This window comes from Cololabis saira, chromosome 1 (genome assembly GCF_033807715.1).
Source record: "Cololabis saira isolate AMF1-May2022 chromosome 1, fColSai1.1, whole genome shotgun sequence".
Classification (NCBI taxonomy): domain Eukaryota; kingdom Metazoa; phylum Chordata; class Actinopteri; order Beloniformes; family Belonidae; genus Cololabis; species Cololabis saira.
The window spans coordinates 21376909-21388983 of NC_084587.1; the positions used below are offsets into that span (position 1 = coordinate 21376909).

General features: G+C 40.6%; 1 protein-coding gene across 1 annotated transcript in view; it reads right to left on the reverse strand.

The window, feature by feature from the left end:
* Positions 1 to 1908: 1908 nt before the first annotated feature.
* Positions 1909 to 12075, reverse strand: part of coro2aa (coronin 2Aa) — a 56181-nt gene continuing 46014 nt past the window's right edge. The window contains exons 4-12 of the mRNA XM_061717881.1: positions 11891 to 12040; positions 10270 to 10449; positions 7184 to 7300; positions 6145 to 6249; positions 5941 to 6037; positions 4556 to 4668; positions 4365 to 4455; positions 3826 to 4067; positions 1909 to 3149 (exon numbers count right to left, since the gene is read on the reverse strand). Of these exons, the coding sequence (XP_061573865.1) occupies positions 3030 to 3149; positions 3826 to 4067; positions 4365 to 4455; positions 4556 to 4668; positions 5941 to 6037; positions 6145 to 6249; positions 7184 to 7300; positions 10270 to 10449; positions 11891 to 12040 (1215 nt within the window). The 3' untranslated portion in view covers positions 1909 to 3029. The remainder of the gene's footprint in view (positions 3150 to 3825; positions 4068 to 4364; positions 4456 to 4555; positions 4669 to 5940; positions 6038 to 6144; positions 6250 to 7183; positions 7301 to 10269; positions 10450 to 11890; positions 12041 to 12075) is intronic.

Genomic DNA, 12075 nt, shown 5'->3' on the forward strand with positions numbered 1-12075 from the left:
CCGACCCTCAAGAGCACTGGCTGACCATAAAAAAAGAAAATACAGCACCGGTGAGACTTGTGCAGTGAAAGCTGTGAATGGGAGTTAACGCCAGACAGGCCACGGTGCTTGTGGACAAAAGTCAAAAAGAGACGTAGCTGTGCTGGAATTGTCCCGCCGCAGGTCAAAGGGGTTGCACACATCGCACAATTGTATTGCCTGTACGTGTGCAGTGGTGGTGTGGCAGTTTCCATGTAATACCTGAAACATGTGCCAAATCTAGAAAAATCCCTGTAGTGCTTGTGTTTCTGATAAGATAAATGCAGGGATGCGTGGTCAGATGTGCTGTAAGACTAGATATCCGTGGATCATACTACTGCCTCCGTGCTCAATCGCATGCTTGTTAAGTGAGGGTTTGTCTTGACAAGTTGACAAAAAATTAAGAACATGTTCGCGGGAAAAAAAAAAAAAAACCCAGCTCCCTTTCCATGTTGAAAGCAGTAAATGTTTAAAACTGGTCGGACTGCACCAAGGTGGCAGAAACTACAATCACCATTAAGAAGATTCCTGAGGGCAAACACATTTCTAAAACCAGGTCAATTCAGACTCAAGCACATTCAGTTCCCAAAACCTGAGGGTTTGTTTCGTCTCTCCTGTGACTCAACCGAAACACGACGTCAGGATTTCCATACTTATTTTCACAAGTTTAACTGTAAACCAGAGTTTTAGTCCAGTAGATGACATTCATGAGCAGATGAAGTTGTTGTACATATTCAAAATGGGCCAAAAAACTCCTCTTCTTTGGCAGTTCTTACTTAAAGTCCACTTACACACCAAATTCAGCCTCTCATGAATACCGTGAAGGACAGGAATATGGTTTAATACTCACTTGAAACCGCAGTACCCATGTACAGTCATGTGAAAAAGAACGTACACCCTCTTTTGGTTTAAAGGTTTTACATATCACAATATAATAAACAGACTTGGGCTCTCCCAGGTCTTGAAATTTCAAACTAAATTGTGTTATAGATACGTAGAACAAGGCGGGGATATCTTTAAACAGATTTCGGAATGATCTTGACGCTTGTTGTAGGGACATTTTCTGTTAAGGTCCCACAACAGCATTTTAGTTAAGGGTTGGGGTCTGGGCTCCGACTTGATCAGCCATTTGACTCGAGAATACTTTGGTACACAGAGGGGCAGTATATGACCAAAGCGTGCCCAGGTTCCCGTGGCTGCAGACAAGGCCCGGTCATCAGCCCTCCACCACCGTGCTTGACAGTAGAGGGTGTTTGTACTGATACAACATTTGGTTTGTGTACTTTGCAAACCTACGTTATACTTTCATGGCCTTTTTTTTTTTTTTTTTTTTTTTTATACAGATGCTGCTTTCTCCTGGCAATTCTTCCCAATAAGGCAACTTTGCATGTTAAATATTAAAAAGGTCACATGTTGGTATGATGAGTATGAAAGAGGCCTGGAGAGTTACAGAGTTAACGGGCGTTTAAATTTGTACGTGCATTTTACAGTTTGACCTGCTCCAACGTCCACTCCTGGGAAGTCAAACTGTGAAAATGTCTGCTTTTATAGAGGTCACAGAGGCTGAAGATCAGTTAATCAATACATTTGATTAGCAGAACCTGGCTGGTACTTACCGTCTTAATTGTCGTAGTGGTGTAGTTTTCATTCGATAATAATAATATGGTGTAATATGTTATCTGTTGTGGTTCATCTGAGGTTATATTTTATTTTCAGAACTGGCAAGGACCAGAACCCCCTCCCTTACAAAAAGAAATCTAAAATCTTAAAATTGAAGGGTGCACTTTAGTTTTTCTTCATAAGTGTACATGAAGTACATTTACTGGGGGAAATAATATTAAAAAAAGAGCCCATGGATTACGAAAAACAAAAAAAAAGCAGATGAGAACATTTGTTTTCAATTTTTTGTAATTTTGACTTTAAATACCTGAAATGTCATGATATCGTAGTAAAACTGAAAACTGCAGAGGAACAGCTAAACAAGGACTAGGATGCTATTTGAATTGTTAAAACACCTTTTGGTCGACAGATTCAGGTGGTTTTACAGCGTGAGCTGGCACACACCAGCCAGCTCTATTAATCACACCTTCTGAGGTGTGAAGAATTAAAATTCTGCTTATTTAGGTAAAAAAAAAAAAAAAAAAGCAGAATGCCATTTTGGCCAAAAGTGAGAGGGAAAAAAAAAATCAAAAAAAATCAATAAAATAAAACTAGGTATCAAAACAATTACAGGAGAGTACATTGAGAAGTGAGAGGAACACAAGCCAACGTATAAGTTGTGAGGTACTCTGGCTCTTCACAGTGACTCCTAATTAAGTTAAAAACTTTTAAAACGGCATCAGTCACAGAAGTGGCTTATACATCGTCTGGTGTCAAATGAGTTGATTTCCAGTCATTGTAAAGGATAAGAACAAACAAACACATTTCAGTAGAGTGGCAGAGCGCAGCTGGGATCAGGATTTGTCATCCACTGAACTCACTCACATTCAAGCACGCATACGAGACAGAAACACCACCGACAGTTAAATTTAAAAAAACAATCACCAAGCATAAAAAATATATTCAGCATTATCTTTACAATCAAACGGGATATCTGCTCCTACGATGCAGCGACTCAACACGCAAAACGGCCACATCATTCAGTCAAGACAGTCTCAATCATCCTTTCTGTCAGCTACAAAGAGCATTTACACAAACAAAAAAAAAAATCCTAAAAAATACTATTAACTTGCATAGCTGTGAAGCACACAGAGAAGCGGCGAAAAGGTAAAAAGGTGCAGTCTTAACAGGTGTATTTACATCGACGAAGAATATGTGCACCACGTGCAGACTCGACATAAAAGACAGACCGAATACACAAAATCGAAGTTTTATCCCCCGCCCTCGCCCCCCACACAGCGAGCATTGGGGGGGCATTTAGAGGAAAACAGGGGATTGGGGTTTGAGCAGTAACGCAAGTGTCCAGTGAAGAGGTGAGGGGGACTCGGGAAAGGTCTTAAAGGGCTCTGAGACTAGGAGTTCTTGATGTTCTTTATCTCCAGCTCCAGCTGTTTGATGTGCACGTCCCTCTGGTTGAGGAGCTCCCTCAGTCGCCGGATCTCTTCCTGCTGCTTGTGGAACTTCTGCCGCAGCTGTGGACACACACAAACACAACACCGTGAAATAAATCAAGTAACGCGTTGAATCAACACATTTTTTTTTTTTTTTTTTTGGGCTCTAGTGGCCCTTTATTCAAGCTGCAGATATGAAAGGAGTAGAGAGAGAGATCAGGGATGACATGCAGCAAAGGTGCACAGACCGGGATTCGAACCTGCGACCGCTGCAGGAGGAGGACTGTAGCCTCAGTATATGAGCCGCTGCTTAACCAACTGCGCCACCGAGCGGCCCAAATCAACACATTTTTACTGCGAAAACCAGCATTCTCACTCCAAGTCATTTTGAAGGTATTTTGTCAAAACTGATGACCAGGGACTGACATGGATGTGAACTTTCTTGATACGCCACGACCATGTGGTCAGGTCTGGTATTACTACATAGGGTGGCTTTAAAAATGTCCCTTTTTCATGTTTCTAAATGTTTGAAGTTTATGGCATGTGATGTAGAGAGAAAGCTATTTTTCTTAGTTTTTCCATAACTGTAATTGGGCTTCAGAGTTTTTATCATCAATCATACAGAAGCATGTCCATAAATATTTGATTTGATTGATACAAGGCATAAAGAATAATCATTAGCTTTAACAAATCTCAAAGTTGTGTAAGTGCAGAAACAGGACACCAAAGGCTGAAGGACAACAAAACCATCCAGCACCTCATTCTCTGTTTTGGGAGGTGAGCAGAGAGTGAGGTCCTCCCCATTGCTCACTGGTGTCAGATTCCCATCATCCTCTGCATGTGCGCTGGCCTCTTTGGCATCTTTGGCTTCCAGTTGGTCCTGAATATATGTGAGTGGTAGCATCCCTGGTCTGCTCTGAGACCTGTTACTCCGCCCCTTCATGTCTGAAGGAAGCTCTTCCACTTGACTTCCAGGCTTCAGAGACATCAGCACTGGACCTACAAGACAAAGTCAAACTCAAAATAATACATAAACATGAAGAAATACACCAGACTGTGATGAGGTGAGGAGTAAGAAAACATACTCCGTATGACTGGGGCAGCAACTATGATTTATATTGTCCAGATAGATCAGTGATAGTTACACTTAAGAAACATCAGCAAAGAAAGTGTCAATCAAAACATCTGATATATCACTGGAACAAGTGAGAGAAACACAATTTGCCAACTGTGGAACAAATGCAGGCCAAAAACAAAAACAAGTCCATTAATACACACAAATACATTATTTCTGACCTTTGTCGACGCCGCTGAGCCACTCCTCTGCGGTCAACGCCGGCTTGTTGCCTGCCGTCATCGGGTATATGTCTTCTTGGTATGATTCAGACTAGAAACACACAAAAAAATTACACACCAAAAAATGTAACCCAAAAACAATATGTGGGTTTTTTTCCTCCCTTGTCTGTGTTTTGCCTGCTTGCGCTCACCCTGCGGGGTACGATCATCGACAGAGGCTCAATGAGACCCTTGATTGTCACCAGTTTGTAGAATTTGAAGACCTCACAGGAGCTCGTATCAAGACCTCTCTTTGGCATCACACCTGTAGGACGACACACACACACACCAAAGGTTTAACTCTGCCCAGTTCTTCAATGGTCTACTATCTCCTGTCACAGCTGTGGTGTTGCTTTTTAGGGTTAAGCAAAGTTACTATAGATAAGAAAATGAGGAGGATTGCTTGTTGTCTGTTGCTGTGTGTGCTCAGCCGACTTAGGTAAGGCACCATTTTTTAAAGCTTTATTCATGTATTCTGTCATATTTACATACCTAGATGTAGGGCTGTGCGATTAATTGATTTTAAATCTAAATCGGATTTATTAATCAAGACGATGTTAAAAAAAGGAAAATCGGAAAATCGATTTTCCTTTTTTGCAGCTGGCTGCATTACAGACAGAGCTCGTCTAGTCATCTTTGTTTGGTCAAAAAAATTGTAAATGTTGTCACTTTACTAAACTCGAGGAGAAAAAAAATCGGGATTTTATTTTTGTCCAAAATTGCCCAGCCCTACCTAGAAGATTTGTTTTTTTTTATTCCGATGAAATGAAAGAAGAGTGAACCTGATGATGAATCTAATTATTAATAGTCACAAAAGCTGTCAAAAAACTGATAGCAATACAGTTAATGATGGAAATGGCTTACATCTATCTGCTTGTAAATATACACGAGACTTCAGTCTTAATTAGCTGCAACTCTGTAAGTGTAGATAAAACCTGCGATGCTAACAGATGTGCTGGAGCCAGTCAGGTTTTATTTGCAATATAAAAAGTCAGTGTCTATTTTATGTAAAAGTCATAACAACGTAGAGTATAAGACTCATCCTGTTTGCATCTTACAGCCTGGGGATATTTCTGAGTGAATTGAGTCAGTAAAAACAAATAAACTGGTGCGAACGGTCATCATGAGGTGACATGGCAAGACAAGAAGAATCATACATACATACAAACAGTATCTCTACGTTTTTTTCTTTTTTTAACTGGTCCTCTTGACTAAACTTTGAATCAATAAAAATCGAAGTACATTTAACATTTTTCTCCTGAAATCAGAAAAAGGGCTGTGACCTTCTCAAACAATGGCATCTCTAAAGCATAAGCTGCCTGGTTACAGTCACGCCCTCTTCCCGTGATCTACAACGCCGCTGGTGAACTGGTTTGGCTATTCAAATACAGCCGGCTGATTTGCAAGGCAGTTTTGCTTACACATGCAAGTGTACAGTTGGTACAGTCAGTTTTATACAATTTCTGTAACATCAAGCTCCTAGATCCATATCTGCAGGTCATGTTTTTAAAACTAAATGTATTTGTGTATTTCTTACCCATTCCTTTCTGCGGTAAGAGTGAGCGGTACTCTGTTAAGTATTGGATGTAGGGTTTCTCTGAGCTGATCTCATAGTACCTGATGTTTCCATCACCCTAAAAAAAAAAAAGCACCAAACAAAGGTTAACGATAACGCTGGCTGTGTTTTGTTCTGTTTGAATGATGCACTATAGATGCATTTCTGATGTATTCTGCAACACACCTTTCCGGCAAGGTAGAGCATGTGTGTGTCAGGGTCGTAGAAAGGGAAGAGAACCCCTGAGGAACCGTCCAGGTTCTCCTCCAATAAAGGCACGGACAGATCATCCTACAAAACAATCATCATAGTTTGTCTTTTTAAAAACAACAACAACATAATTAACATTCACAACAGACAAGAAAATCCCCCCGATATCAAAACACTGAACCATTTTAATCCAGTGCCATGTAAAAAGTTGACCTGAATGATAAACCCTGGGAGCGCCCGATCCCTAATCCGCAGTTTGCCTTAATCCCCCCCCACCACCCCCACCAAGGATGAACTCACTCATCACATCACTCCAGTGTGCCAAGGACAACCAGGTGTGCTCAGAGCGTCAGGTGACGACTCCATCAAGAGCAGAATCATTTACTTTATCGCAGCGTCAGATAATTTTCAGGCAAACCACTTAGAGCTTTGCATTTTGTCCACTAGATGGCAGAGTTGTGCTGGAGACAGCTTCATCAGAAGCACTAAGCTGCACAAAAAAACTGAGATCTGTTTTCATACATTTATATAGTGAAAGCTAAATTTAATGTGAGCGCCTGCTCTGATTAATCTGCTGAATGATGCTCGTTCTTTGGTTGATAGAACCTGCTAAGAAGCATTTTATTCATGCATGATTGTTTAGTTTTTCCCTCAGATGCTGTGAAAATTACCTACGTAACCTCCTGGAGTCGTTACTGCAGAAGCTTAATAGAGATGAATCACAGCTGCCCGACTAATTTCAGTACAGACGCATCCCAGAAAGGCTCTGGTTATAATGGACGACGATGATGAGAGCCTTGGCTTAAGTGAACCGGACATGACTCCAGGACATCCATCGGTTCACAATTTCTACATGTCAGTTCATGTTTGCTTTCAAATCCACTCATTTGCCCCTTCTGGTCTTTGTAGTCAACAAAAGAAAATTGACATATTCTGTTTTCAATGATGACTTCAGATTCATGGCCAGTAAAAACACCTGTGAAAAGATCTTGCAGTGCTGACGGCGAAGTCTCACCTGATCCCACAGAGCTATCTGTCGATCATTCCAGCGGGAAGTACCGGATGTGAGAAGCATCTTCATATTTCCAAGGATCAATACCTTACTGGCTTTGTGTGTCTTGCAATTGGCTTCCTACCATTTAAAAAAAAAGAAAAAACAAATCATGTATGATGAAGCATTCACGTATATTATTATTCCTCAAGTAACCAGTTCTTATTTATTTTTCGGTTACAATCCAAGCTGGTTTCATTTCTTTTCTTTTTTTCATGTTATTTCATGAGTATCTAACATCTTTAAGAGGCCATGAAGGAGTGTGACATCATCTCTGAGGTTGTGAGTGACAGTGACATTGTAAAATTAGCTTTAAACTAGAATTAGATACTCAAGGAAGGGAAACTTGAACAAGTTCTATAATAAATGGCAACCGTTTATGGACTTTTTTGCGACAATGCAACCCCCCCCCCTCTACCCCCCCCCCCCCCCACACCCTTTTTTATTTATTTATTTATTAGTTTTTTACTTGGGTTTTTTTTTATTTATTTTTTAATATCTTTACTTTTTGTCTATCCTTATGTTTATGTGCCCAGTTGATTATTTCATACAGACTATGTCTATTTTATTATATTGTTTATCTAGTCTTGTTTTGTATTATCTTTATTTGTTCTTAAAAAATATGTAAATTTAAATTATCTGATGCATACAGCCACGTTCATTGCTGTCACCAATGTGCCCTGGTGTATGTAAGTGCCTTTGTTACGTTTGCATCAATAAAAAATATGAAACAGAGAAATAGCTTTAAACTTGACATTACTTGTTTTCATTTATTAGTGAGGAAATAAAAGAAGACATCTGCTTGACAAAAGTGTCAAAGGCTTCAGCATTTCAGCACTTGGCTGTAATATTTGTTTCCATCTGCATGAGGTTGCTCGGTGGGCACAGAAAGAGACAGCCGACTGATGTGAAGGGTGTGTGTCATTGGCTGGTGACCCAGAGGTCTGTGGAGCTACGCTGTGGATCCAGACCACACCTAGTGGTCAGCTCTGACTGCTGGGTGACCGCTGGATGAGTCCCAGCTTTTCACAGCACTCACTCACGTTTGGCCTTGGGGCGGCTTCACTCCACAACAAAGGCTCACGGTTCAGGAAGTTTCATGTTCAAAAGAAGTATCGATGACTTTCATATCGACTTTACACCGCCGTGTTTGTTTCAGCAAAAGGTCACACACCTCAGCAGAGCTACTGCCATGACTAAGGACTCCACCCTCCCAGGTCATCATCTCTTTCAACTACTTCCCCTCTGGGAAGAGGCGCTGATCCCACAAATCCCGGACTACCAGATTCCATTACAGATTTTACCCTGATAGCAGTGCATATTTTAAATGAACTTAAATAATCAGGTAATGTGCAATAACTGCAAATAGTATGTTTATATTCTGTTTCTATTTACTGCTATGAAATGATTGGCTCAGTATGTCTTTTTATCTACTGTTTAAGGTATTTATTGGTGGGATTGGGAGTGTATGGATGTATTTGCAGCATAGTTTTAATTCTGCTTTTAGGGAGCAGCAATTCTTGTATTGTTTTTTTTAACAAGGTTACTGGTTACTGCTGATTTGAGCAAACAAGGATCCTTTGAAACCGGTCAGAAAAAGACTTGATTTAGTTAGACATAGTTCGAATAGGAGAAGAAGGTGGGTTACAGAGGAGGCAGCAAAGGTGGGTATACATGATATAAACAGGACCCTCTGTACAGGAATTACCAGTTAAATGTCATACCATCCATTTGCTATACCTGCTTCACAGCACAACTTGCACAAGTCACCAGGTTCATCACAGACAAACAAGCATGCATGCTCACATTTACTCCTACAGTTAATTTAGAGTTACCAATCAACCTTACGCACATGTTTTTGAACCATGGGAGGAAGCTGGAGTACCTGGAGAAAACTCGTGAACCCACAAGGCTAACATCCAAACTACACACAGAATTACAAACATAAGTACCATCTTATTGTGAAGCAAAAGCGCTCAACTCCAATCAAATAGGCAGAATAGAAACATTTGATTAATGAGCAGATGTTGGCTGGTTCAGATCAGCTCATGTACTGAGATGTGGGTGGAGGTCAACTGTGTGGCCTAGTAGGACTAGCACTATGCTGTATATTGCTGGTACTAATTAGTTGAATTTCTTAAGATGCGAGTATTAGGGAAGAGGCCAAGCTAATTACCAGACACATGCTGAAGTAACGGCTGACTGGTTTCCTCTCAGTGATATTTTGGTTGAATGTTAAACCTATTGCAAACCAAGCCCTTAACATAAAATCAAATGACTTAAGATTAATGTTCCCCCAATGACAATACACACATGTACACACAGAGGTGTCAAGTAACAAAGTACAAATACTTCGTTACCTTACTTAAGTAGAAATGTTGTTATCTATACTTCACTGGAGTAATTATTTTTCAGACCACTTTTTACTTTTACTCCTTACATTTTCACGTAATTATCTGTACTTTTTACTCCTTAAATTTTAAAATCAGCCTCGTTACTCTATTTCATTTCGGCCTTTAAAAAAAAACTATCCAGTTAAATTGCTCCATCCGGATAGAGTGAATTTGGTTGTGGTTGTTTCAGATGTTCCTGTCCAGTTTTGTTCTTACATCCTCAGATTCCTGCAACTAAACTTGGATGTACATTCCAATAAACATTAGGATAAATGATGACATGCCTCTGAAGTTTGACTTTTTGCACCATTACAATACTTATAGGCAACTAGTCATCATATCTCCTGCTCTCTGAAACACATGTTAATACTCAATAGTACACATATATGGTTCTTTAATATATTTGCATTATACTAAGATGCATTCATTTCAATGGCTTTTGTCCTTAATGGCTTTTTCCCCCCTTACATTACTTTTACTTTTATACTTTAAGTAGTTTTGAAACCAGTACTTTTATTCTCTTACTTGAGTTGATACTTCAACTTCTACAGGAGTATTTTTAAACTCTAGTATCTATACTTCTACCTGAGTAATGAATGTGAATACTTTTGACACCTCTGTGTACACACCTACAAAGACACACGAACAGCACAGTACCTGCAGCAGGTTTCCTGAGCGTGGCTCCATCAGCCGGACCTTCCTGTCCTTGCAGGTGGTGGCGAGGAGGCTGCCGTCCGTGTTGAATGACATGGACAGGACCACATCCGTGTGGTGGCTGATGGTCCGCATGGGGTTTTTGATCACCTGCTCTGGACAGTCCAGGTTCCAGATCATCACCTAGAACCAGGCACACAGCAGGCCATCGTTTTAGAAAGACTTCAGAGGGTGTATTATGAAAGCAACGCTCAAGATCAGGGTAATATTTTATGCAGACTTCGTTTTGTTCCAGATATTTAAACAAAAAAGAACCGTCCAATATATTTTGTACAAAAACAAAAAGAAATCCACATTCTACTTCCAGACAAAAGTGTTTCAAGCTGGTCCAAGCAGCTCTACTCAAAGGTGGGCTGGGAGGCATGCGATCGTAGAGAGTGGTACTCACTAGTTAGACAAATAGGCACAACACTGCATACTTTTCTTATCGCAAAGGAATTTATGCAGTTGCTCTCAGTTATGTGCTAGAAAACAGAACCTGCTTAAGTTTGAATGAGAATTTTATTCCTCGTTTACTTTCTCAGCTCAAAGAAACTTGAAGACAAAACTGATAAAACAAGAACAAGTAAGCGTATCATTACTACTTCAAAGCAAATCAAAAAGGGGGTAAATTACAGCCAAGCGCTGCTGGTCGGATGCATTTGAATCATTGATCATAGGGGTCTGAAGCAGTCAGTCTCAACACGATGCCAACTAGGAACGACTTCAGTAATGATCGTAATGAAGCAGTTATTGATGCCCATCGATCTGGGAAGGGTTATAAAGTCATTTTCAAACCATCTGGAGTCCATCATTGTGCAGCGAGAAGGATTATTCACAAGTGGAAACTATTCAGGGCAGCTGCCAATCTCCTCAAGAGTGGATGTCTCAGCAAGTTCGCCCAAACGGCAGGCCATGCATCGCTCAGGGGAGCTGCAAAACACCCAGCCTTCAATTTGCAGGTCAAATGTTAAAGATCATGTTGATTCAATAACAAAAAGACAATGTAAGTATGACTTGTTTGAGGAGAAAACCTCCTCTTTTGAAAAAGGCTTAGGTTTGCAAAGCCGCATATGAGCTTTCTTGGAACAATATCATTTGCACAGAGGAGAAAAAAAACGAGAGATGTTTGTCTTTACATCAGCGTGACATTTAGCTGTAACCAAACACAATATATCAGCCGGTATCCAACTGTCAAGCACGGGGGTGGAGTTGGTGATTTAGTCTAGTCCTGCAGCCACATGACCTGCCTGTAGTCAATGGGTTGACCATGACCTCCTCTGACAAAGTTGTCTAGACTCAAATGTTATTTTTCAGGCTGCTTTAGTTCTTCTGACATTGGCTCACGCAACAGGCCCAAGCCATTAGCAAATGTACCGCAAAACGTATGAAAAAGGAAACAATCAAGGTGCTGCAATGGTTTAGTCAAAGTCCAGACTCCAAACTAATTGAAAAACTGTGAGCTGAGCTTTGCAAAAAAAACTAAATGCCAACAAACATCAATGGGATGAAGCAAGGTATACAAACGAGAGGGTTAAAATTCTGATAGTGTCAGAAAAAAAACATTCTTCCATGTGTGTGTTACCTGGTAGTCGTAGGCCGTACTGAAGAGGATGTTGTTAGCAGTCGGGTGCCATTCAATGAGGCCCACTCTGCGGCTGTGACCCTGCAGCTCCTTCCACGGCACTGTCAGGTTTTTGAACACACCATGAGGAGGGATTTCCCACACTTTCACCTGCAGGCACCAACACAAAATGAATCGCTGAAAAA